Below are 25,994 nucleotides of genomic sequence, written 5' to 3'. Positions count from 1 at the left end.
CCCCCAGAAGCATTAGCCAGCTGCCTGGAAGCAGGGATGAGATGGCTCAAGCAGAGTTGTCTGAAGGTCAAGCCTTCAAAGACGGAGGTCCTGTGACTGGGTAGAAAGGGACCAAGCGAGGAAGTGCACCTGCCCACCCTGGATGGAGTGCAGCCCTCAACAGTTCACTCTGCCAGGAACCTGGATGTGATCCTGGATGCTTCCCTCATAATGGAAGCCCAGGTCACAAAAGTAGCATGGCTGGCATTCTACCATCTTTGCCAAGCCAAACCGCTAGCGCCCTACTTGGCCCCGGAACACCTAGCCATAGTGATCCATGAGATGGTCACCTCTAGACTGGACTTCTGTAACTCACTCTATGCTGGCCTGCCCTTAGCCTTGATCCAGAAACTACAGCTGGTCCAAAATGCAGGAGCCAGGGTCCTCACAACAACACCATGGAGCATTCGACCCATTCTCCATCAACTACAGTTGTTGCCAGTTGAATTCAGGATCAGGCTAAAGGTTCTGGTAATTACCTTTAAGGCCATATGCAGTCAGAGCCCAGTGTACCTGAGAGACTGCCTCACTGCCTATGCTCCTCAATTAGCTATATGCTCTGCCACCATCAACTGGCTAATGATCCCTGGCCCTAGAGAAGCCTGCCCAGCCTCAACCAGGGCCAGAGCTTTCTCTGTCCTGGTCCCCACCTGGTGGAATGAGGTCCCAGTGGAGATCAGGGCCCTGACAGAGCTAAAACAGTTCCGCAGGGCCTGCAAAAGGGAGCATTTCAGTTGAGGCCAAGCGAAACCAGCAACATCTAAAGGTTCACTGCTCCCCCCTCCCAGAAATCCACTCATGCATTCTATCCCCAGACCTGTTTGCATTGTTATAGTTAACTTTGTTACAGTTATTAATGTTACTATTATTGTTGTTGTGGTTATCTATATGTTATGGAAAAACTAAGTTCCTTGTACTGATCTACATTCTATGTAAACTGACCTGAGCCTCAGGGGAGGGTGGTATATAAATGTAATAATAAAATAAAATAAGCTAACATAAAATGAGTGAGACCACTAACCAGAATTCTGACCTTTTGAACCAGCATAATCTTTAACTTGTCTAGATTCAGTTTCTTCCTCAGCTACCACAACTTCCAGGTCCTAGATAGAGACACTTGCTGCAGCTTCTAGAGGAATAAAGAAATGTAGATTGGGTGTCATCCACCTACTTATGACAACTAGTTCCAAAGTTATGGATGATTGGGCTAACATAAATATTAAAAGTCCAGTGGCACCTTTAAAAGTTGCACGCACATGAAAGCTCATACCTTGAATAAAACTTTGTTGGTCTTAAAGGTGCCACTGGACTCTAAATTTGTTCTGCTGCTTCAGACCAACATGGCTACCCACATGGATAAATATCTAAAACCATAAAGGAGAGACTGGAATCTCATGGAAGCCTGCCTGATTGGTCTCAGATTGATGACAGGGGTCCCCAACCTTTTTGAGTCTGTGGGCACCATTGAAATTATGGCACAGGGTGGAAGATGCGGCTGCAAAATGGCTGCCGCAGGAAGTAGAGCAAACCACAATGTATCGGGGGGGGGGGGGTAAGGTTGTTTATGTTGAACATACAGCAATGTAATACTGAAGCAACCACTAGAGGGTGCAAAGTATGTGCAGAAAAATACCCTCTCCCCAGCAAAGAGAACACATAAGATAGGGAAATGAGAATGTGGAAAACCCCCATATTCTACAATATAATGTAAGCACAGCCATCTCATGGGATTTAAGAAAAAGAGTTGGTTCTTATATGCCGCTTTTCTCTACCCGAAGGAGTCTCAAAGCGGCTTTCCCTTTCCTCTCCCCACAACAGACACCCTGTGAGGTAGGTAAGACTGAGAGAGCCCTGACATTATTGCTCAGTCAGAACAGCTTTATCAGTGCTGTGGAGAGCTCAAGGTCACTCAGCTGGTTGCATGCGGGGAGCGCAGATTCAAACCCGGCTCACCAGATTAGAAGTCCGCACTTCTAACCACTATACCTACTCTTGGTAATTTTGGCTGAAACAGACTAACATGGCCATCCTTCTGGAATTTATCTTTTCAACGAGTATAGTAGTATCATTTGTGAAAAGAATCAGTGCAAAAATCTTATCTGGTTTTATTACAGATCACAGTGGGGGTTTTTTTTGGGGGTAGGGGTGGAATCTGTAAGTACTTTCAACATTTCTCATTCCTTTTGGCCACTAGTGTTTTAATTTAGTTGTTGCTGAAGGAATAAACACTTGAATACACACTCTTTATATGTATTGCTATGTGCTATATAGTAATTACCACCACTGGTAGGTTCAGTTTATCCTCTGATGACAAATGTATAATTCTTGTATAGTTTTTAGTGCTACAAGTTAACATTTAAGCTACCTGCCCTTGAGAGGACACTGACCATGTTGATGGTGGAGGGTGTTTCCTGAGGCAACTTTGATAACTAATCTTTATATGCTAGCCTTACTTTTATTCTTGTGTACGTGCATCAGTATAAAAGTTTTTAAAAGTTCTCATACATATAGCAGACCACCCCTCTCCCAATCTATGTAGAAGTCAATATTTATTTTATGTGAGCTGAAAGTGGTATCATTAGTAATTATTTACAGAAGAACATTACTAAGATCTGCACAGAAATAAAATGAACAGGTTTCTGCTTGAAATCATTATTGTCTAAAAACATGTAACAGGAAAGAATTGGAGGGGGAAATAGGAAACTTTGCACTAGCTGGTTGAGACTTTAAAAAAAGAATTGAAATCTTGTACAATAGTTAATCTACAAGGAAGAAAATTATCAAAGTATAATATAGCATCAGGAAAAAACTACAGGACAGAACAGATGTGTTTTTGATCATATCTAAAAGGAATATAGGAGGACAGTAAAATACCTAAAGGGGAAAAGCTCCTATTCATAAAGAGTCTCTTCAGAAAAAAGACACAGAGACAAGTAAGCACAAAGGAGTAAAAGTTTATCCAGTAAAAAATAGAAGTAGCAATAAAGATGAGGCAAAATCTTGAACAGATGATAAAATTTAAAGATGTTTAAATAACAGAGAGAACTATAAAGTAATTGAAGTACAAAGAAAGAAAGAAAAATAATTGAGCAGTAGGGAAGATTTTACAATAATCAATGCAGGTAGGATAAGAGGCTGAACAAGAATTCTACTAGAATCAGTGGATGTATGAGAGACTAATTTGGGCAACAGTATTTCTGAAACCAGTGAACTGGAGCTCGCATTGCTGCTAGAAAAGATAAGGAACAATATAAATTCTGCACTTGCTGAGGACGGAGCAATATTGGGGCTTCATAGGTTTTTCCCATTTTTTTAATGCTTTAAAAGCATCGGCTTCAATGGAATTTATTCACAATCTCATTCAAAGGCATTAACTCTAGTATGGAACCAGTGCTGCAAGTCAATATCCTATGGCTGCTTCACAGAGGAACAGCAACACCAGAAGAGAGGGGACAAATTGAATACATCACTCTACATTCTGTACACGCCAGGAAAATCCGTAGGTTTGGCTTCAAATTCCCTCCTGCAATCATGCTTACTTTTACCAGACACTCATGCCGAGAAGAAAACATGGCCATTCTAGCCGTAGCAGCATCATGGCACTGAGGTTTTCTTAACAGAACAACCCTGAAAGAATGATCATGACATCTCTTGTGCAAGAATAATAGAATCATAGAGTTGGAAGGGGCCATACAGGCCATCTAGTCCAACCCCCTGCTCAATGCAGGATCAGCCCTAAGCATCCTAAAGCATCCAAGAAAAGTGTGTGTCCAACCTTTGCTTGAAGACTGCCAGTGAGGGAGAGTTCACCACCTCCTTAGGCAGCCTATTCCACTGCTGAACTACTCTGACTGTGCAATTTTTTTCCCTGATATCTAGCCTATATCGTTATACTTGTAGTTTAAACCCATTACTGCGCGTCCTTTCCTCTGCAGCCAATGGGAACAGCATCCTGCCCTCCTCCAAATGACAATCTTTCAAATACTTAAAGAGGGCTATCATGTCCCCTCTCAACCTCCTTTTCTCCAGGCTGAACATTCCCAAGCCCCTCAACCTATCTTCATAGGGCTTGGTCCCTTGGCCCCAGATTATCTTCGTCACTTGAATTTGAGTCTTGCAGTAGGGTGTGGGGAAGGACTAAGGAACATCTTTTGTCCAGCAACAGGCCAATCAGCCTGGTGTAGTGGTTAAGAGCGGTGGCATCTAATCTGGAGAACAGGGTTTGATTCCCACCCCTCCACATGTGCCAGCTGGGTGACATCTCAGAGCTCTCTCAGCCCCACCTACTTCACAGGGTGTCTGTTGTAGGGAGAGGAAACAAAGGCAGTTGTAAGGCACTTTGGGTAGTGAAAAGTGAGGTATAAAAACCAACTCTTCTTCTTTAATCCACAACACAGCAGAAAGGAAAATTCAGATTAGCAACTCAAACTGCACACACAGTCCGGCACACTGAAGAGACACAGCACAGGGCATTAGAAATCCCTTAGCACAGACAGCCTTCAAAGAAGTCTCGGACACAACTGAGATTTTGCATTATTGAACACAGGCTGCCCTACAAGCTGCTAATCATTTTGGTAGCAAATCCCCAAATATCAACACTCTGCAGCAGATAAAAAGTTCATTGCTGCCACTTTTCCCTCTCATCATGTTAACCTTAGTTCTCAATCTCTCCCCTTGCTGCATCTTGCATGCTGCAGGGCTTATAAAACAACCTGCAGTGATCTGGAGGAGAATACAACCTGAGGAGCCTGCATCTCCCCCTTGCAAGAACATCCTTCTGCAGTTCCCTGGTGATCCCTCCTGCCTCCTCTCAGTGGGAGTTCCATGTTGAGTTAGTAATGATCACTGAGGTGGGACCTTGCCAACTCTCTTGTTCAAGCATGGCTTCTGTGCATTTGTGATTATAACCTATTCTAAGTTACACAAGGGCTGTTGATGTGGGGCAAACACATTTTTACTTTGCCTTTGTTGAGAAAGGTTTTTTTTTAAAGTTACACCAGGGTTATTGCCAGGCTAATGTTATACCAGCAGTGGGGACAGCATGACTGAGACTGTGGAGGCTTAGGATGCCAGCTGTCCCACTTAAGGCACTAACTGATATCTTATTTATAGTCTGCCTTTGTTGTTGAATATCAAGGCGGACCCTGATGGTATGCATTTCTACTCAAGCATCAGAGTTATATCAGTGTAGCCTAGATATGGTGGCATACAGCTCAGCTGTCATTCAAAGCCAGGCAGAGTTTAGGATACCACTGATAGAATCCAACCCAACCATGGCCATTTATACATGGAGGTGGGCCCATAGTGTTCATTGGGGCTTACTCCCCAGCAAAGACTACAAACTTCTGTTTTCTGATGTAGGAGAAAGACTCATTAAATTAAATGGAGTTCAATGTGGCTGGTGATCTTATTACAGTTATAGCTTGAAAGACATTACAATAGTGACATAATGTGCCTTTCTGGTCTTAATGGCTATAAGAAACTGGTTTGAACATAGTAGCTGTTCAGAGTTTCATTGTCAGAGGGAGGAAATATTTAGGAGCTATTTTAGCACATTTATTTTCACGGTGCAGATAGGTCTTGTATAATGCTGCAATGAGCGTTACCAAAAATGGAGTTCATTTCATAGATGTTTTCATTTTCATTAACCACACTGCCTGTTGGAATAAACTTAGCATCCATTTTGTATCAGAGTTGTTTTCTTAGCAATATTAGATTACATTCATAGCAATATTAGATTACATTCAGATAAGTTTGAAAAACTTGGTATCTGCATTTTTTTCTCCATTTATCCATACTGACTAATATTTCAGATACTTGGACAACTTTTTGTTGTTGCAAATAATGCAGTTGCAGTACCATTTTCTGTAAATGTATTATTGATCACTGTATATCAACACTATGTTAGCAGATGCTGATCATAAGTATTTGCATTCTTTGCATTAGAGAAGAGCTCTTTTGTTATACTCTTGAAGCTGTTTACAAACACCTTTCCCTTCCTCTCCCCGCAACAGGCACCCTGTGAGGTAGGTGGGACTGAGAGAACAGCTCTAAGAGAACTGTGACCAGCCCAAAGTCACCCAGCTGGCTGAATGTGGAGGAGTGGGGAATCAAACCAGTTCTCCTGATTAGAGTTTGCCCTTATTAAGTACTATACCACTCTGACTAATGCCCCCAAATACTTTAGTATAATAAGGTGTTACAGGAAGAAAAGAGTCAGGACAGTTGATATAGATGTGCATTTCTACCCAGATTTCACAAGAGATGATGTTTTGTCCCTTCCGTGCAATACAAGATTCTGTGGAGTAATTTTTTTTCTCAAAATGTGCATTGCATTCTGCATCTGATGCATGGTTCCCAATCCAGCAAGGGAATTAGGCTTGCCAATCTCAAGGTGGGGCCTGAAGTCTCCCAGAATTGCAACTGATGTCCAGACAACAGAGATCAGTTACCCAGAAGAAGATAACTGCTTTGGAGGGAGGGCTGTATGGAACTAAACCCTTCTGATCTCTTTCCTCTCCCCAAACTCTGTTCTCCCTTGATCCAATTTTCTCTCCTAATTCTTCAGGAATTTTTAATTTGGCAACTGAGCCACCATGGACTCCTAGACAAAGATTTCATATGCACGTGTTTGTGCACACACACACACACACACACACAAATACGCGCATGAGCAATGCTGATTGTAACCAAATGTCATAACAAAACAAATTATTTGGATGGCTTTCCACATATCTTTAACACTTTGCACTATCTAATATTTGGGACTGCCTGGGGCTTGTCCAGCCTGTCCAGACTCTGTTTCTGGTCCTGTGGGCCACTAATTGGCCCTCCCTCATCAGGCCCACCCCCCACAAACTCACCATCGCCAGTTACCCCCATGTGAAGAAGAAGAGTTGGTTCTTATATTCTTATATTGGTTCTTATATTCTCTTCTTCTTCTTCTACCCCCATTTGACACCTGGACGTCACTGTGCACAGAGCTGAACATCGCCTCTGAGGGACTGGGGTGGGAGAGAGCGAGGGGGCTGCCTGGTGTCACTTGGCTAAACATTGGAGGGCCATGCATGCAGCCCCCAAGGCTTCAGTGGCCAGTGCCAGGCCTCTGTCCACCACAGGGGGAGAGTGGCCTGCCTGGCTCCAGTGTCCTCTGCAGACCTCACTGGCCTGCCAGGCTGCACGCTGCTGCAAGCTCCACACCTCCCCCCTTTTCTTCCTTCCTTCACCTTCCTCTCTCCCGCCTTCCCCCATTTCCTTTCTTCTCCCCTCCAATCTTCCCTTCCTACTTTTCCTGGTAAGAGCTGCCTCAAAAGCCCAGTGCCTGTGATGTGGTCACTGTGGCAATGGGTGTTGACTGCGTTGGCTTAATTCAGCCCCATCTGCTTCACAACCATTGAGTCTCTCTGGCCTGTCTCCAGGACTGGATTGTGCACAACCACCTCCTTGATCTTTGTGTCGCCTAGCAAGTGTGTATATGTGAACTTTTCTCCTTCACAGAGCTGTTGGAAAAGTAGCACTTGGCAGAGGGTGCCACAGTGGCCTCTCTGGGGTGGCCCAGCTGATGGCCATCCCAGCCACACTGCCACTGTGTGCAGGGTGCCCGCGGTGGCTGCAATGGCCCCCTCTCCAGGGTGGACACATGGGGCGAGCAGCAGTGGTGGTGGCCAGGTTTCTGCCAGGAAGTGGCGCTAGGAATCCACCCCAGGGGGAGGAGCATTCCTCCTTGGCCGGACCTTCCTTAAGCCTGTCCGCCAGGAGGGGAGAGCAGGGGAGCACAAGGCGGGGTGCACCAAGGCAAGATGAGTAGGCCCTAGCGGGCATCCTCCAACCCCAAGAACCACAGCTTCTTCAGAGGGAAAGGGACCCTCCCTACTTTTCTGTATCTTCCCTCCCTTTTCCCCTTCCTTCCTTCCTTCCTTCCTTCCTTCCTTCCTTCCTTCCTTCCTTCCTTCCTTCCTTCCTTCCTTCCTTCCTTCCTTCCTTCCTTCCCTCCCTCCCTCCCTCCCTCCCTTCCTCCCTTATTTCTTCCTTTCCTTCTTCCCTGACTACCTTCCTTTCTGCCCCTCTTCTTCTCTCCCTCCTTCTCTCCCTTTCTTTTTTCCTTCCTTCCTCCATTCCTTCCTGCCTGCCTGCCTTCCTCCATCCCTTGCCCTACCAGGAGATCCTAGCATCCGTTGCATTCTACAATTCAATGGGCTGTCATTCTAGTATATATAATAATAAAGGGATATGCATGTTCATCTGTCTGTCCAAGTGTAATTTAACAGAAAATAAAATTAGGAACCTCAAAATTGGCCACCAGTTTGAGGATGATCATGGGCCTGAAGTGAAAGAATTTGGAATATCCTGGTTCAAGTTATCTCCAGATACCCTCTCATGTGATTTGCAGAGGAAGGCAAGGTTATATAGTGGTTAAAGTGTCAGACAAGGATTTGGGAAATCCAGGTTCAAATCCCCACTCTGCAATGGAAACTTACCTTACAGTGTTGTTGTGGGGATAAAACAGAGGTAAGGCCCACGTGGCTGGGAGCAGTCTGCACGGACAGCTGCCCCCACGAAACGCCCCCGCATTGCTGCAGCCACCGCCCGCCCCGCCCACACAACGCTCCGCTCACCCGCTGTCCCACGGAGCCAGGACCGGCTGCCTGAGCACCGTGCTGGAGTGGCGGCGGCAGCGGCCACCCCACCCACCCGATGCCCGAAGCTGGCCCAGCCACACCGGAGGAGCTGCGCTGAGCTGCTCCACACTCCAGCCACCAGCTCTCTCCTGCCCTCCAGCCCGCTCGCCTCCAGTTCCTGCCTCGCACACACACTCCGGTAGGCCACGGGCCGGGGGGGGCAGGACAACTCGCTGCCGCCTCGCCAGATGCCCACCACCCATCCTCGGGTACGTGCTCTGGCCCCGCCGCAACCCCTAACTCCACAGCCTTGCTAGCGCCTACTGTATTTCAATTACAGCAGGCTTATTTTCTAGTCATGTATATAAACATGATAGGGTAGGTAAGCATCCTTTTACTTCTCTGATAGATTATGGGATGCTGTTAACTCCTCCCTTTTTTCATAATATTAAACAAAGGTTTGATGTTATATTACTATTAAATACATTCTAAGTTGACAACCAGGATGGAAGCAAAAGAATTGTGATTGAAAAATTGAGTGCCCCGGGGGTCTGTCCTGGGGCCTGTGTTGTTCAACACATTTATAAATGATTTCAATGAGGGATCAGAGGAGATTAAATTTTCAGACAATACTAAAGTGGGAGGGGTAGCACACACAACAGAAGACAGAATCAGGATACAGGATGATCTTAATAGGCTTGAGAACTGGGCTAAACTAAATAAAATTAAATTCAATAGGGACAAATGTAAAGTTCTGCATTTAGGATGGGGGAGACTTGTCTTGGCAGTAGTATGTGCGAAAAGGATCTAGGAGTTTTAGTAGACCATACATTGCACATGAGTCAGCAGTGTGACTTCATGGCTAAAAAGGCAAAAAAGGCCAGGTTCATGCAAACTAACCCAATTTCCATAACCTCACTAAAAGGAAAGAAAAAAATGGGGGGGGGCTGATGGCACATGCAACCGCCACATTTGTGAGGGGGGGGGGTTCTCCCTTGCTGCCCGGCCTCAACCAAAACTTCCAGAAGAACTGAAATTAAAAATAAATAATAAATAAGTGGTTTATAGTATGAAGATCAGAGCTTCTTGTGGCACAGAGTAGTAAGGCAGCCGTCCGAAAGCTTTGGCCATGAGGCTGGGAGTTCAATCCCAGCAGCCGGCTCAAGGTTGACTCAGCCTTCCATCCTTCCGAGGTCGGTAAAATGAGTACCCAGCTTGCTGGGGGGGTAAACGGTCATGACTGGGGAAGGCACTGGCAAACCACCCCGTATTGAGTCTGCCAAGAAAACGCTGGAGGGCGTCACCCCAAGGGTCAGACATGACTCGGTGCTTGCACAGGGGATACCTTTATCTTTACCTTTAGTATGAAGATCAGTTGTAATTCCAGGATATCTCCATCACCCCGCCACCTGGAAGTTGGTAATCCTAGTCAGGATTAATACCTTTATTCAGCTCTGAAGCTCACTGACCATAAACACTATAATATCTCAGTGCTTAAAACTGATGTGTGCAAGTGAAAAAAGCTGACTTCTGTATCCCTGCACTCAAAGAAGAGCAGAAAACAAATGTAGCAAGTTTATGACATGCTGCTTTATTACAGCATGATTTTTCGCCTGCTCTTGTTCACTGTTTGTTATGCTAGGTACCCGAAATACTGTTTATCCTAAAGAAGGCAAAGGAGTTTGTGAACAAAGGCCAACCTGTAGCACTAGGCTTGGCAATTCCAGTCCTGAAAGCCCATGTTCCACTGACCAGGAGCTGCTGAGACAGCAATTGCAGTCTTCCATCCTGGAATTAGCCCCCCTATTTGTAACTGTGCACACTTCACAACTTAAAAAAAAAAAATCATTGCCAAAACATGTTTCATTATGTTATCCTATTGGCAAACTATTCCCAAGGGAATGATACGTCCTTATATAAAAGTAAGCAATGCTTGAGAAATTTTTAAGATTGCTTTCTACTGTGGCTTTTATAAACATCTCTTGCACACAAAAAAGCACCTTTTCTCTGTAGTGCCCTTTGCTTTTTCTGAGGTGCAGACTCTTTCCCAGTGATACTGAGAACGGAAGACTTCAAAGAAATGCAACCCATTTCAAACCATCAATCCCTGTGACAGTTAGAATCCCCCTTCTGGTTACAATTCCTCTTCCCCTACTCAAGCCAAGCCATTGCTCAAGAGTGTTTGATTACTGAGAAAGAGCAGTAATTCAGTATCACTGTGTAGATGGACAGAGCAGCAGCAGCAGCAGCAGCATGTTTTATTAACATGGCATTTGACAGCTGTTAACCGGTGAAATAAGAGACTGGTGTCCAATTCAACTAAAAAGAATACACTTGATCCTGCTCACATCAAGCCCTATTACTCACTAAGCTATCTATATTGAATTAGCAGGTTGGCAAGATGGCAGTGTGCTGTGATCTAGAAGACCTTTGTTGATGAAGAGATGCTTTGTATTAAATTGGGTTTCGTTAAAGCCTTATAAGTCAATTTATTTATAAGTGGCAGTTTAGTGCTTAGTCATACTGAAATTATGTTGTGGACATATACATCGGGATGCCCACTCCCACTTGGGAAATACCTGGAGATATGGGGGTGGAGCCTGGTGAGGGCAGGATTTCAATAGGGGAGGGTCCTCAGCAGGCTATAATGCCACAGAGTCCACCCTCGAAGGCAGCCATTGTCTCTAGGGGAACTGATTTCTGTTGTCTGGGGATCAGTTGTAATCCTGGGAAATCTCTGGACTCTACCTAGAGGTTAGCAACTCCACACATACATCAGAAAGTAAAACATTATCCACAAAGAGGGAAGCAATATTTTCTCCATGAATATGTTGTGCTCTACTCGTGACAATACCCTGTCTCTTTGGAAAGCTCCCAGGGCAGACTCCTCACCTTGTGGGGAGAGACTAGTCAGGAAGCTAGTTTTGCAGGTGGCAACAGTGACTGAGCCTGGGCCTGTCTTGCAGGAGAAAGGATTGCTGCCATTATCTCCACCAACCAGTTTGATTGATCTATCACACTAGAGCTTGAGAAGAGCTGAAGAATACTTTTGATCTGTTTTGGTGGGTAAAAGACTACCCACTCAGCTTGTAAATCCTGAGAAGATTTGGTATTTTTCTTCCATCTCTTTCCCTAGCTACCTTAGAGGGCCCATAAACTGGGTAGTGTGACAGGCCTTTACTAGTCAGGGGACACACACAACCTCTTGTGATTTTGAGGAAACAGGTTGGTTTTAAACTGTAAACCTTACTCTCCAGTTTGGTGCAGTGGTTAAGAGGACTGTAGTTGTTAGGTGCGAAGTCGTGTCCGACCCATCGCGACCCCATGGACAATGATCCTCCAGGCCTTCCTGTCCTCTATCATTCCCCGGAGTCCATTTAAGTTCGCACCGACTGCTTCAGTGACTCCATCCAGCCACCTCATTCTCTGTCGTCCCCTTCTTCTTTTGCCCTCGATCGCTCCCAGCATTAGGCTCTTCTCCCGGGAGTCCTTCCTTCTCATGAGGTGGCCAAAGTATTTGAGCTTCATCTTCAGGATCTGGCCTTCTAAGGTTCAAAAGCCTCAATTCCATGACGCTCGGCCTTCCTTATGGTCCAACTTTCACAGCTATATGTTGCAACTGGGAAGACCATAGTCTTGACTAGACACATTTTTGTTGGTAGGGTGATGTCTCTGCTTTTTAGGATGCTGTCTAGATTTGCTATAGCTTTCCTCCCCAGGAGTAATTTTGTTGCTGCAGTCCCCATCTGCAGTGATCTTGGAGCCCAGGAAAATAAAATCTGTCACTACCTCCATTTCTTCCCCATCTATTTGCCAGGAATTGAGAGGGCCGGATGCCATGATCTTCGTTTTCTTGATGTTGAGAGTAGTGGCCTCTAATCTAGAGAGCCAGGTTTGATTCCCCATTCTTTCACATGTAGCCAGCTGGAGAGAGTGTTAACTCTCTCAGTCCCACCAACTTCACAGGTTGTCTGTTGTGAGGAGAGGAAGTGTAGGCGGTTGTAAGCTGCTTTGAGGCTCCTTTGGGTAGTTAAACGCGGGGTACAAAAAAACAGCCCCTCTTTTCTTCTTAAGGTGGCAAGTGTAAAGACTCATGGTTCACTGCCATGAAGTAAGCTTTGTGCAAGTAGAACACAGAGATTGCTGAGGCAGGAGTTGTATGCAAATAACAAAGGAGATTTATTTATTTACAGGTTGGTTTCAAATAACAGATCAGCAGTACAAGTCTCCAGGTTGTCAAAGGAGAAACCTGGCTGAGACGTGTGTCCCAGCTAATTATGGCATCAGAGTGCAATTTGAATTCTCTTTTACCACCCACAGTTACAAACAAGCTTTTACTGACTTGCCATTAGGCTAGATCATCTCTCATATACAGGATTCCACCCACCCCAACCTGCTCTCTTGCAAGAATCAGACTAAATGGTACAATGTCTGCTTTTTATTAGAGACAGGCCTGTTCTGTTCCAGTTACAGCTAAACCACTCTGCCACACTACCAGACAGAGCTACCACTGCCTTCTCCTTGACCCAGAACTGAATTCCCTCTGCTGTCTCCCTAAGGCAGACCTGAATTGAAACTGAATCTTCTTTGCTTCCCTCCAGCATTCCACCCACTCTATGACCGTTTATGTGCTGGCAACTTCACTGCCCCAGCTCCCATGCAGGAGCACAGATTGGGGGCAGATGAGGCACACCAAGCCAAATGCTCCCCCATGTGGGTGCAGGAAGAGATGGAGCAACCTGCCATAACTAAAACTCCAGCGTGCAGCCCAGCATGAAACCTCCAGTGCATAAACCGTCTGTGAAAGGCTATTGGATGCTGGAGCAGCACTTCCATAGGCTCAGCCAAGTGGCTGTTTGTCCCTTCAAGGGCAGGAACAGCCTCCTGTCTGTCCAAGGTAGAAAGGCAGTATTAACATATATATTTTTTAAATATTTTTTTAAATGGCAAAGTTGTCCCAGTCCTTTGACTTGCATATGACTCCAAAAGCAAAGCAGGTCTTCCCCCTGCCTACTTTTTGTCTTTCTTTTATTTATTTTATATTTATTTATTTATTTTTATACCGCCCTCCCATACAACTCAGAGCGGCTATGTAATTTGTATATAAATTAGTTAATTTGGATTAATTATTCCAAACCTAAACATGAAGTTGAGTTAAAACCTAATGCATATTAGCATTATCAACTTATTCATTCATGAGTTATTCTTGAATATTTATTTTGGATGTTGTAATTCTCTCTATGCCAATAGGAGTTTGTGTAATTCTTAAAACTTCTGGTCATACAAATAATGTCACAGACAGCAAGGTTAAGTGGTAGAATGCTGAAGTTGTAGAAGAGATGCAATTTCAGGATGCTGATGGAATGATTGGCACCGGGCCGCGGCTCCCTCTCCCCGCCCCCCCCAGTAAGAAACTTCCCAGGCCGCAAGCAAATCGGCCGCAAAAGCGGCCCGGCAACTTCATGAAGTTTTTTTTCCAGTTAATATAGTCTACTGCTCTTGGGATTGCTCACATATTAATTCCTAACTAAAGTTTGTTTTGTATGCTTACAGTGCAATTGTTGATCTGGAACTTTTTTGGAACCGCAAAATAAAAATGATAGGTTAGAAGAGTTACTGTTTGATGCATTGTCTGTCTTTCTTTCAGGAGATCCATGATTTATTAAAAGACTTTGAACTGAAGTATTGTTATGTGGACAAAAATAAAAGAACAGGTAATAACTGTGGATATTAACATTAATATAGGCATTATATTTGTGAATAATATTATGTCTAAGAAAGTATGAAGTTAAGTGGTGTTTGCAATATAATTAACTTTGAATAAATGTTTTTGTGAAAGCAACACATCTATGTTGAAACTGCAAAATTAGAAGACGATAGTTTTGTTCCTAGTATGAATTACATTCCCCCCCACGTGCAGATTCTGGCTTGAGGAAGTCAGCAAATATTAGGAACCCTGCAATCGGTTTTCATGTCAAAGAACCTGTGTATAAAATGTCGGTGGAAGCGAAACAAAAGAGTATTTTCATTATGCTTCATACCAGCTTTTCACATAAAATGATTTCTTAAATATGCAAAGAACTACCAGTAATAAATTACCATAAATGATGTTTTTCAGGTTACTTATTGTCATTTCACTGGAGGTGGTTCCCAGTAACAACTGAAATTCATCCTCAATGAGAGGCTGAATTATCATTATGTATTGTGTGGATTAGTCCCAGAGTAACAGAAGATTTTCTAAAAACAGAGCACATTTTGTACATATGCTGGCTTCCACACAGTTTTGTGCTGATTTGTTTAAGAGGTGTCTGTTGATAGCATCTCTTCTGCATTTCTATGCAAGAGTCATATTTATATTTCCAGTGGCAAAAGTAAAGTGTTGTTCAGATGTTCTGTTTTACTGAAGAATGTACTGTTGACTGTGAATTACCTGTTTCTAGAGGTGATCCTTGTGTATATTTTGTACAATAGCAGGAATGAAAATAAATAATTTTGAGTAATTAGAGTATTATTATTCTGTTGTTTCTTTTCCCTCCCTCATCTATATAATTCTAGAAGCTCCAGGTATCATTCCACAAACTTTCTCTGTTCTGGGTGTGTGCTTAGTGTGACTCAGTCCAAAATAAATCATTACTTATAATGGGTGACTTCCTGTACTTGTATTGTGAACAGCTCCACATGTGCAAAGCTGTGTATTGCGACAGGGCACAGGGATGCAGCTGCTTGTGTGAGATAGCCATGTGTGCACTCCAAGTTCCTCATAAACAAAGGATACATGCCAGAGAGTTGCTAGGTTCAGTTATATAACCAGACCCATCGTTGTGCCTCTAGAATAGGCTAGTTCGCCCCTTCGTCACGTCAAGGAATGTGTTGTTGTTGTTGTTATATAACCATGTTAAATGACTTCTCTGAATTTTCTCTAGTTTAATATGTACTTCATTAAAAATCTAATTCCATACACCTTGCATTCATTTGAAACACATATGATATATGAGGTGCAATTAATGTGCACCAAGATATGTAAACATAATGTTAAAATAAACCCTTAATTTTGAACGGCTAACTTGACCTTTATATTTACAAATTAGGAAAAAAAACTGTTTTCATATACAACCGGGGAAAATAGAGGTATATTTGTAATAAATAATCACTGAGTAAGCCTTCAAGACAATTGATCTCTCGGATACAAGGGAAGAGTGTTATCTAACTTCAAAAACCACAAAGTAAGAGTTTGATGTTGACAGGAGGGCACTGAAATATCATTGCTCGTTCTGAAGGCATAGAAGTATTATTGTTGCTTCTTGTAAATCTCACTAATTGATTACTTTTCCTGACCTGGACAGCTTTGGCTAGACTGATCTTTTCAGATTTCAGCCCTGGTTAACATTTGGGTGGGAGACCACCAAGGAAGACCAGGATGGCGATGCAGTAGCAGGCAAAGGCAAACCACCTCTGAATATAATTTTAATTCAACAAAAGATTATGCTAGTAAAAACAGAAAATGATTTCAATAAATAAAGCAGTGTTGTCAACATTTAGTGTAACATCTACAGTTTTATTTTTTCCAGAAAACTGTAAAGATAGCACTAACCATCTCTTGAGGAAGGACATTCTATAATTTGCCATCTGAAAAACACCTTTCATGAACCTCACTTGTAAGCAAGCTTCTTTCCTTAATCAACCAATGTATGCTGCTTAGTATGGAAGGAGGTGGTCTATCAGGTACTGTACTAAACCACTGAGAGCTGGCTATGTAAGACTTTCAGCCAGTGGCTGGCAACTGGTGGGAGTCTGGGGATGTGAGGACATGGGAATGTTATTGCTTGGCAGCAGGGCAGCAAATAGCACGCAGGAAGAAAAACACCAAACCAATATTTTGGAAAATTAAGGCCACAGCTTAATTTTCTCCTAGCAAGGAGAGTTGGTGTGGCCTGAGGAAGAATCCCACAAAGAAATGGGGATAATCAAGGTCTCAGATGGCGCCCTGGAGAACCAGCATAGGCGTAAGCCTATAGCATGGAAAGCTCCTTGCCATCTGAAACCCACACCCCAGGAAGGTGGCTTAACAGGGATCTAATGGGGGGAGAGGGAAGCAGGGCCGCGCATGCGCTTTTTTGCCGTGCGCAGCCGCAAACGTGCATGCGCGGCACTCCCACACATGTGCACATGTATGGCTGGGCCACACATGCGCAGGAGTGCCATGCATGCGCAGCATGCGCGTCCAGGTGATCGCCCTCCCCGCCGCTGCCGTTCTGCAGCCTCGAGAAGGTTGCGGACCACTGCTCTAATCCATTTATTCGCAAATAAACCTGAGAAAAGAGGGAGGGTGGGAAGCTTCTCGCAGCCGCGTTCAGGAGGAAAGAGGCCGAGCACGCTAGCCCCACCGCTTAAATAGGTGTCAGAGACGCCCACTCCTCCCCCCACCCAAGAGGTACTTTCTTCACCCGGAGGCACTTCCTGTAAGGCGCGTCAGAAGAGATGTGCCTTTCTTCGCTGCCGGGTTCGCTCATCCGCAGCGGCAATGGGGGAGCCTTCGGTAAGTCCCGGCTCTCATTAGTGCAATGGTGTTATATCACTTCTGGGGAAAACCTAGAAGACATATATCTCTAAGAATTGCTGGGAACTCTCCATAGAGCTTCCTGCAATTCCTAGGGAGGCACAACATCACTTCCGGATTTTCTCAGAGAAGATGTAATACTGTCATGTTGATGGAGATTTTTTACTATAGTTTCCTCCCACCAGCTGACAGAGCAGCAGCTAGCAGAGGGTGCTGGTGGGACATCTAGTACCATACCAGAAGACCTGGCAACTCTATCACCAGCAATTTGAACAGGACACAAAAACAAACCAGAAGCTATTCATATGGAATAGTACAGGTTTTATACATACATTTTAGCAGGTTCAAAGAACCTCAGCTTTTGTACTTTGTATCAGCTGATGGTTCCAAAAGAAATTCTACATAGAACATGTTGTGTGGTAGTTCAGTTAATATTGAGCTTTGTCATGCTTAAACTATGAACAGTTCTGATAATAGTATTTTACATTATTAATTAACCTTCAGGAAGCAAAGATTTCAGATTGAGTTAGCTTATTTTTTTTAAATTAGCATTGATATTGCATTGATATTGCTATAACTTCATAAAACTGAAAATCTATTACTGTTATTGTCTTAACACGCCATTACAATCTGTTTAGAGATTTTATAGTTCCATCTGTGACCTCGTCCTAACTTTCAGTATTCTACCATATCTCATGCTGATAAGCTTGTGGAAAGTAGCACTCTTATCATCCCATCCTGATGTATAAAGGCCAGAACAATCAAAATATATCACCCACTGAATGTACTGAAGCGATGTCATTCTCCATTGTAAAACTGAAATATTTAAAATGTAGAATTACATGAAACTTGGGGGGGGGGGGTAGATTTTGCAAGCCCTGTAGAAAAAATAGCATTTATTGGAATGGCCAGAAAAATGCAGTGCCATGGTAACAGTGCAAATGCAACAGAACCAAAGTGAAGCCACAGCAGAACAAATCCAAGGAGGGAGAGATTTTTGGAATCTTTGTGCATACTGTGAACAAAGCAACTCCAGCAAAGAAGAAAAAACTCTCTTGAAACTTGCAAATACATTTGGAATTAACACAAGCAGCCAGGCAAGCACATAGATACCCCCTCCCCCATCATGGAAACAAAGGGAAAACAGGGGGGGAAAGGGACCCTTTCTTTGGGACCCTGAAAACTCTGACTCCCAATTTTCCTGCCTAATCATTTTTTTTGGAGGGGGGATCAAATTTTCACCACCCTGAATAATTCCAAGAAATATTTGGAATGCTGAATGCTGAAATACCAATAATGTATTTTTCAGGTACAGTTTTATCTCGGGTGTATAAAAGTGCATATCTCAAGCCACGTGCTTGGAGTTAACAATGCAATTTCTTCTGAAACATCCTCCACACATTAGGAAAAAGGTTCTTGGTCTATATCACACAGAGCTTTACAGTTGTCCCATGTTTACTTAATGATAGTTTAAAACATTACAGTGCAGCAGGCAGCATGGTTCACTCCTGCCTCCTAGTGCCAATTTTTGTCAAATAAAGATTAATGTGATTGTGAAATTCAAATGTACACTTTGGACTACAGTATCAACTATGACACATCTAATTTACATTTTAATAACTTTTTTTTGAGAATTCTACAAATGAGTAATACGTATCTGTTATTTCCTCGAGTTACAGATTTTGAGATACCCCTACCAGTAAAATATTATTGTCCAGATATATTTCTTCCTGATCTTATTACAGGGAGATTTTTCCAAGTCTAATCCTGTCTGATCTGAATGCAGATATTGATCATTCTTCCTTCTGTTCTTTGGGGAAGATGGCTAGAAGACCCTGTCATCCTCATGAATCACGGAGCTATTATAATCTTATCCAATCAGTATGTCTTCTTGTTCCATCTTTGTCCTGGGAAATAGTCTCCAGTATTCTGAAAAGAAAGAAAGAGAGAAAAACAAGGCATGTTTAGTTCATTCAGAGGTCAGGCTGATTGGCCCTTCAGTCAGTACTGGACCCATTTCCATAAAAGGAGCAATTTTGATAGATAAATTTTAACCACCACAAAAGAATAAAATCATTCTTTTTTATTCTTTAATACTGTTCATTTTGTTTTATTTTGTTTTTATTGATTTTTTAATTTATTAATTAATAATAAAAGATCAAAGATGGAAAATACTTGTGAGTGTTTTTGATTGTATTCATTTTGGCCTGAACTTGATCCTTCATTGCACCAAAGTAAGATTATTTCTCTCTGCAGGCTAAGAAGCCTTCCCAATGTTGAAGAAAGTTATTTGGGGACTCCCTGTGGAGCACGCTTGATAATTTGGCTGTTGAAACACGATCTTCAAGCTTGCTTATTGTTCATTTTCATGACTTCTGTTCAGTCCCACTTGAGGACTGCACAATTGCAGGTCTGCAAAAGTGCAGTCTCACGTGTGCCTGTACAGAAGACCACTCAATGAAGTAGCTGCTGGTAAATCCACCTGGCCTGTTAACTCCTGTCTGATGGAATGAGCTCCTTAGAGAGATCAGGGCCCTTTTGTAACCCTGAGTTCTGCCGGGTCTGTAAGACGGAGCGTTTTCACCGGGCCTATGGTTGAGGCTGGCTAGACTATAAACAACATCATATCCAAATCTCAGGCCTCCCTCCCACTCCCTTCTGCCCTCCTTTTCCTCTGGTTCCTCCAGTCTTTCAACATCTAATTGGCTATGTATTATTATTAGTATTGCTTATGTGACAGTGAAAACTACAGTTTTAATTATCTTCTTACTTTTTATATAAATTGACTGTACTGTTTGCTTATGAAATTATTGTGTGAAACCCACCTCGAGACTGTTTGCTGGGAGGGGCAGGTTTTTTTTCATTTTTGTTTTTCTTAATTTGTTTTTCTGTTTTTCTGCCTTGGGTGCATTGCAAAATCTGGCCATCCTGCTCTCTAGAATTTGTTGTGCTTTTCTTTTACAGCGTTTGTTACTCTACTAAATGGAGAGCAAGCTCAGCATGCAATACAGCTGTTTCACCAGCGCTCCCTTCGTGGCAAAGAAATATCAGTGCAGCTTCAGCCAACTGATGCCCTCCTCTGTATTACCAACTTGCCTGCCTCTTATACATTACAAGACTTTGAAGAGTTGCTGCGTCCCTATGGTAATATTGAGAGACACTTCTTGATTTACAGTGAAATTACGGGCAATTCCAAGGGCTATGGTTTTGTGGAATATATGAAAAAGGATTCTGCTGCTAAGGCTAGATTGGACCTTCTAGGGAAGCAATTAGATGGAACTGTCCTTTTTGCCCAGTGGATGGATATTAACCAGCTATCGCCAGACCATGTACATTCAAGATGCCTCTCTGTGGAAAATCTCCCTACAGATTATAATGATGCAGAGGATATCATGAAAACCTTCTCATCAAAATACAAACCTATGTTTTGCCAGGTATGCAAAAATATACTACATTTCAGCTGGCACATGTTCTCTATGTGCATATATTATGGATTCTTCCTTTATTTGGCATCCAGCTTAATATGTTTAGATAATGAGTGATTTAGATGCATTTAAGATAGTTCATGTAGTAGTAGTAATAGTAGTAGGCCCAACAATCAGCCAGCTACTGACAACTATGCAACTTGCATGACTCACCTAGGCCCCGCTATTTGTTCAACAGCAGCCACCATACAAAATCAAGTGTGTTGTAGTGGTTACAGTTTCAGGCTAGGATCTGGGGGACCCAAGTTTGAATTCTCAAACAGGAAAAGGTAAGGATACGGGGACTGCAAGGAAGAGAGAAAGAGGATATAATGTAGAGAGGGGGATTCCTCAAATCCTTGTGCGTTCCCCACTGCATAACTGGGCCCTGCTGAGCACTGGCTCAGTGTGTGTCATCTACAAAAATTTTCTTGGGGAGAGGTTACTAGCAGAAGTAAGAAGGAAAGGCTGAAGAAGGCAGGCAGATATAGGTAGGTTGGCTGGTGAGTGGGAAGGAAAGAAAGAACAGGGAAAGGGGAAAGATTACATGGACTTTCAGGGAAGAATTGTGGGATACAATTTGGATACAAAAAGGGAAAGTGAAATGTTTCCAAGCAAGTGTGGGTCTTGTTAGATTTATTGAGATCTAGCATATGTGTATATGAATATGTATATATACATAATAATCTGTCATAACATACTATAATTATGTCAGCCTAGAAATAACTATTGTATGGTGGAAAAAATATGGAGATACACCAACTAGATTTAGAAGTGAATGGTGTATAGATGATATTGTTTGCTACAATGTTAAGAAGGGACCAAAATAGAAAGTCCCATGTTAAATCACGTGAATCTTCATTAAAAAGGATCTATGATACCACAGATGAGGAAACTGGTGAAGAATTTGGAAAGTCATGCTAGTTGAAGGAGGTAATACTTGGATAGATGGATAAATGATCTGCCTTTGGTTGCATATCTTCACACCTCTTCCCATTGCTGCTGGAGGGTATTCATCACACCTGAACTATAGCACATTGCTGCACTAAACTATTTTCTTATGGGATACTAGGTAAGAAGCCTGATGCAAGTGTAAATGCAGTGGACGCTAATGGGGAGGTGTTGGGGGGTGGGACGCAGCAGGCACATGGCCCATATTGGCCCATGCAGGTGGAAACACAGGACCGACACCAGAGGTGTCCCCGGACAGCGCTACACCCACAGGGACTTTTCCAAATATTATAGGGAACAATGGTGAGGAAAAGTAAAGTTGTGCATGTCATAACATGGTAAATCCATGTCCTACAGTGTTCTACAATATCAAGAAAACAAAGATCATGGCATCCGGCCCTCTCAATTCTTGGCAAATAGATGGGGAAGAAATGGAGGTAGTGACAGATTTTATTTTTCTGGGCTCCAAGATCACTGCAGATGGGGACTGCAGCAAAGAAATTAAAAGACGCTTGCTTCTGGGGAGGAAAGCTATGGCAAATCTAGACAGCATCCTAAAAAGCAGAGACATCACCCTGCCAACAAAAGTGCGTCTAGTCAAGGCTATGGTATTCCCAGTTGCAACATATGGCTGTGAAAGTTGGACCATAAGGAAGGCTGAGCATCAAAGAATTGAGGCTTTTGAACTCTGGTCCTGGAAAAGACTCTTGCGAGTCCCTTGGACTGCAAGGCGAACAAACCGGTCAGTCCTAGAGGAGATCAGCCCTGCCTGCTCTTTAGAAGGTCAGATCCTGAAGATGAAACTCAAATACTTTGGCCACCTCATGAGAAGGAAGGACTCCCTGGAGAAGAGCCTAATGCTGGGAGCGATTGAGGGCAAAAGAAGAAGGGGACGACAGAGACAGTAGAAACTTAAATGGACTCCGGGGAATGGTAGAGGACAGGAAGGCCTGGAGGATCATTGTCCTTGGGGTCGCGATGGGTCGGACACGACTTCGCACCTCACAACAACAACAATGTTCTGGCAATGCAATCCTGGCCAGATTCTCTAAAACCTAAACCCACTGCAATTTTTGTAGGATTGCACTGTAGAATGGGTTAGTTCTGCATCCTTTATAATACAACATTCCATGTTTTGAAAGGTGGAGAACATGTTGTTCAAAATGTGTGTTGCGAGATGTATTTAAGACTCTTATTCTGTTTTTCATTTTCTTTAAACTGAATTTCCTCTCTTTCAGTTTTGGAGATACATTGGCCTTTCATGGACTATACTTATAATATTGTTATTCTAAACATTTATTCTAACATTGTTTATGCTGAGTTCCTTTGGAAAAACAAACTTTTGACTTGTGTAAATATTTTTGTTTAAGGATATGTTAAGATGTTTTAGTTGCATCTCCCCGTTTTTGTGTGCTTTATTGATATGAGTACTGTTCCCATTTTTTGCTGAGAATTTTGCTTTCTTGTGATGGGATTTGCTTTTATATTGGTCCAGAGGAATTTCTTAGGAAAAAATGAGCAGTTGTTATATGTTTATCAAGTGACAAAAACTAGGGTTTGGATGGTGACTGGCAGGAGCTGGGGAGAGTCAAGGACATTGGGGAAGGGAATTGGCTGCTGATGTTATGTCACTTCTGGAGGGGAAAGGAAAGTTATGTCAGTCTGCTCTAGGACTGGAAACTCTGTGATAAAACCATTCGTTGAGTGGATTGACATCAACCAAGGACAATTTTCAAGACTTTCTCCCCCTCTTGGCAGGAAGGTGGAGCCCTAGCAGAAGCTTTTAAAGGGAAACAATGACCCTCCATAGCTGTTTCCCCCCCTAGAGATTGCTTGAACTTATGTAGTCAGCTTTCTTCCAGAGATTTCTTGGTGACCCCAGAAGAGTTTCCTGAATGGAAGGAAGTTAATGAATTTTTATATGTTTTTGAATTTTGCTCAACATTTATCAGGTGATATGACCATATATGGTCATGCTGACCTGCCCCCCCCCCTTGCCAAAATGGTCAATGATGGGCCTGGAGAGGATGAGATGGGTAGGGGCTCTGGGTGGGCATGTGCACAGCTATGCTTCCCAACCATATTCTGCATAATCATGCCACTTCTAAGGTTTCCCAAAGCCTGAAAAATGTTTCAGAGGTTTCTCAATGGTAAAAGAGAAAGGCTGCAATACATAATCCCTTTATTGCTTCAGAAATGGCTTATGGGTCTCATATGACAAGATCACAATCACAAAAGTTATTTAAATATAGGCAGTTGAATTGATTTGATTTTCATTCTATAAACACTGAGTTGAATGCCGGCATTCTACATGCGAACCCTACTTTCTCTGAGATGATTAAAGTCTGACATCAAACTAATGCTACTTGTATCTTCCTTACAGGATTTCCAGACAATGCCTATCATCCATTGGGAAAGGTGTGGGTGGAGATGGGGCAGGGGAGTGCAATGCCAGCTGCAGTGCCATATGATTTAAATAAATAAATATATTTATTTTTAACCCACTCTTCCATATCAAACAGGGTGGGTTACAAAATATTTCCAGTTTTAATAAAACAAGCAGAAGTGGAATAGCACATGAAGTGAAGGCTACATAAATGAGTGAAAGCTAATGGCAGAGATCCAAAGAGCCTGTTTTATACATTTCTCCCTTCCATAGAGTTAAGCTCTTGGGTGTGGGTGTTCCCTTAAGCAGCAACAAACCATTGAGCCTACTGAATTACAAGTACTTCTGCAAGTAGGGTGTTTAAAATCAAATTGCACTATGTTTCAGAGAAGGCTCATGAAGAGAAATCTAAATCAACTTCCATAATCTGCAATGCAAATTGGTTTGTTGGATCACAGCCAACAACTGAGGTGTCAAAATTAAACCATAATTTGGCAGTTCCCTACATTTCACAAATGTCCCAACTGCTATTTTTCACGTGATTAAAGAAGAGCTTATCAATAAAATTGTACATGGAAAAAATAACAACCTTTTATTACATGAAAGAAATATGAAGAAAAATGTCTCCTTGCGTGCAAATAATTTTCTAGTTTAATTCCTCACATTGCCATAAAATAATTTTCAAATTTATTTCATAGGTCAGATTCGTTACAAGATTAGAAGGAAGGGCAGTGGTAATTCAAGTAAGGTGCAAGGGGGGTCTGTCATCTACAAAATATTTGCATGGTAAATTTAGCATGGAAGAAATTATCTCTAAAGTTAATACAGATTTGGACATTCTAAAGATTTTGTACAGGAAATTAATGGTAGGGGGGAAGTATATATTGAGGTTTGGAAACCATTATTCAAAAATAGTACTTTATGCATTGTGTTGTAAAATGTCATTTTTAGCTTGCTCAGGATGAAGATAACTCTATTGATGGCTTTGCAGTTATTGAGTATGAAACAGCAGAGCAGGCGGAGGAAATACAGCAGGGTACAGATGGCCTGATTATTGAAGGAAAGCGAGTACATGTATCATACTGTGCTCCTGGAGCTCCAGGAAGAGGCACTCTTGCTACACTCATAGCAGCACAACGCATGGTAAGAGAGTTCTTTGTGGGTTTCAGTTCCTTTCTGATGGCAGGAGCCATCATTGCAACTTATTCTGTACCCAGCATAAGGAGCAGTTTTTGGGAGAGGGCAGCTGGAGGTGGAAAGAGAGGAAAGTGCCATTCCTCAGAATCATCATGGTTCATACATCCCTGTGTTCAGGATGACACTGTGGACTTTAACCTAACTAAAAGGACTTATATTATTTTCTTAGATGAGTTTTAAACACCTACCATATTTCAAATACAAATTATAAAATACATTCGGAGATTGTACTTCATCAGCTCTGACCGCATACAGCTGAATTCAAGTCTAGTAGCACCTTACAGACCAGTTAGGTTTTTTGGGGGAATGAGCTTTCAAGAGTCAGAGTTCCATTTGTATCTGACAAAGCTTTAACACCCCCAAAATTATACCCTGAAAATCTTGTAGGTCTCTGAGATGTCCTAGGACTTGAATCTAGTTGTTCTACTGCAGACCAGCCTAGTTGTTCTACTGCAGACCAGCCTCTGAAAGTATTTTCATGGAAGGTAACATAATTAATTAGGTTAGCTTGCAAGTCTTTCTCTGTAGAACTGCTCAGAAGCTACAGTAAAGTAAGCAAAATTGCTTGCTTTAAAATAGTCTTGGAGAGCTCTTTGTATAGTCCTGCATACCTACCTTTAATAAAGCACATGTACAATAATCAAACCCCTCATGATTGGTGGGAAGGGCTCTCTATCATAGTTCTAGTACAGGGGTCTCCACTGTGGCACCTGCAAACATCTTTCTGGACATCCACCAAGGATTTTTAGAAAGTGAGTAGGGCCAAGTGGGGCTTTTACCCA

The 25,994-nt window shown here is 42.7% G+C and overlaps 1 protein-coding gene across 4 annotated transcripts in view; it reads left to right on the top strand.

Moving 5' to 3' along the window:
- The window catches only part of RAVER2 (ribonucleoprotein, PTB binding 2), a 50,184-nt gene that overhangs the window by 4,395 nt on the left and 19,795 nt on the right, over positions 1–25,994 (top strand). For all 4 annotated transcript variants that reach the window (XM_077333461.1, XM_077333459.1, XM_077333460.1 and 1 more), the window contains exons 2-4: positions 14,305–14,371; positions 20,179–20,648; positions 24,967–25,158. In XM_077333461.1, coding sequence (XP_077189576.1) covers positions 14,305–14,371; positions 20,179–20,648; positions 24,967–25,158 — 729 coding nt within the window. The remainder of the gene's footprint in view (positions 1–14,304; positions 14,372–20,178; positions 20,649–24,966; positions 25,159–25,994) is intronic.

This window comes from Paroedura picta, chromosome 4 (genome assembly GCF_049243985.1).
Source record: "Paroedura picta isolate Pp20150507F chromosome 4, Ppicta_v3.0, whole genome shotgun sequence".
NCBI classification, from domain to species: domain Eukaryota; kingdom Metazoa; phylum Chordata; class Lepidosauria; order Squamata; family Gekkonidae; genus Paroedura; species Paroedura picta.
This window is presented reverse-complemented; position numbering and strand designations above follow the sequence as displayed.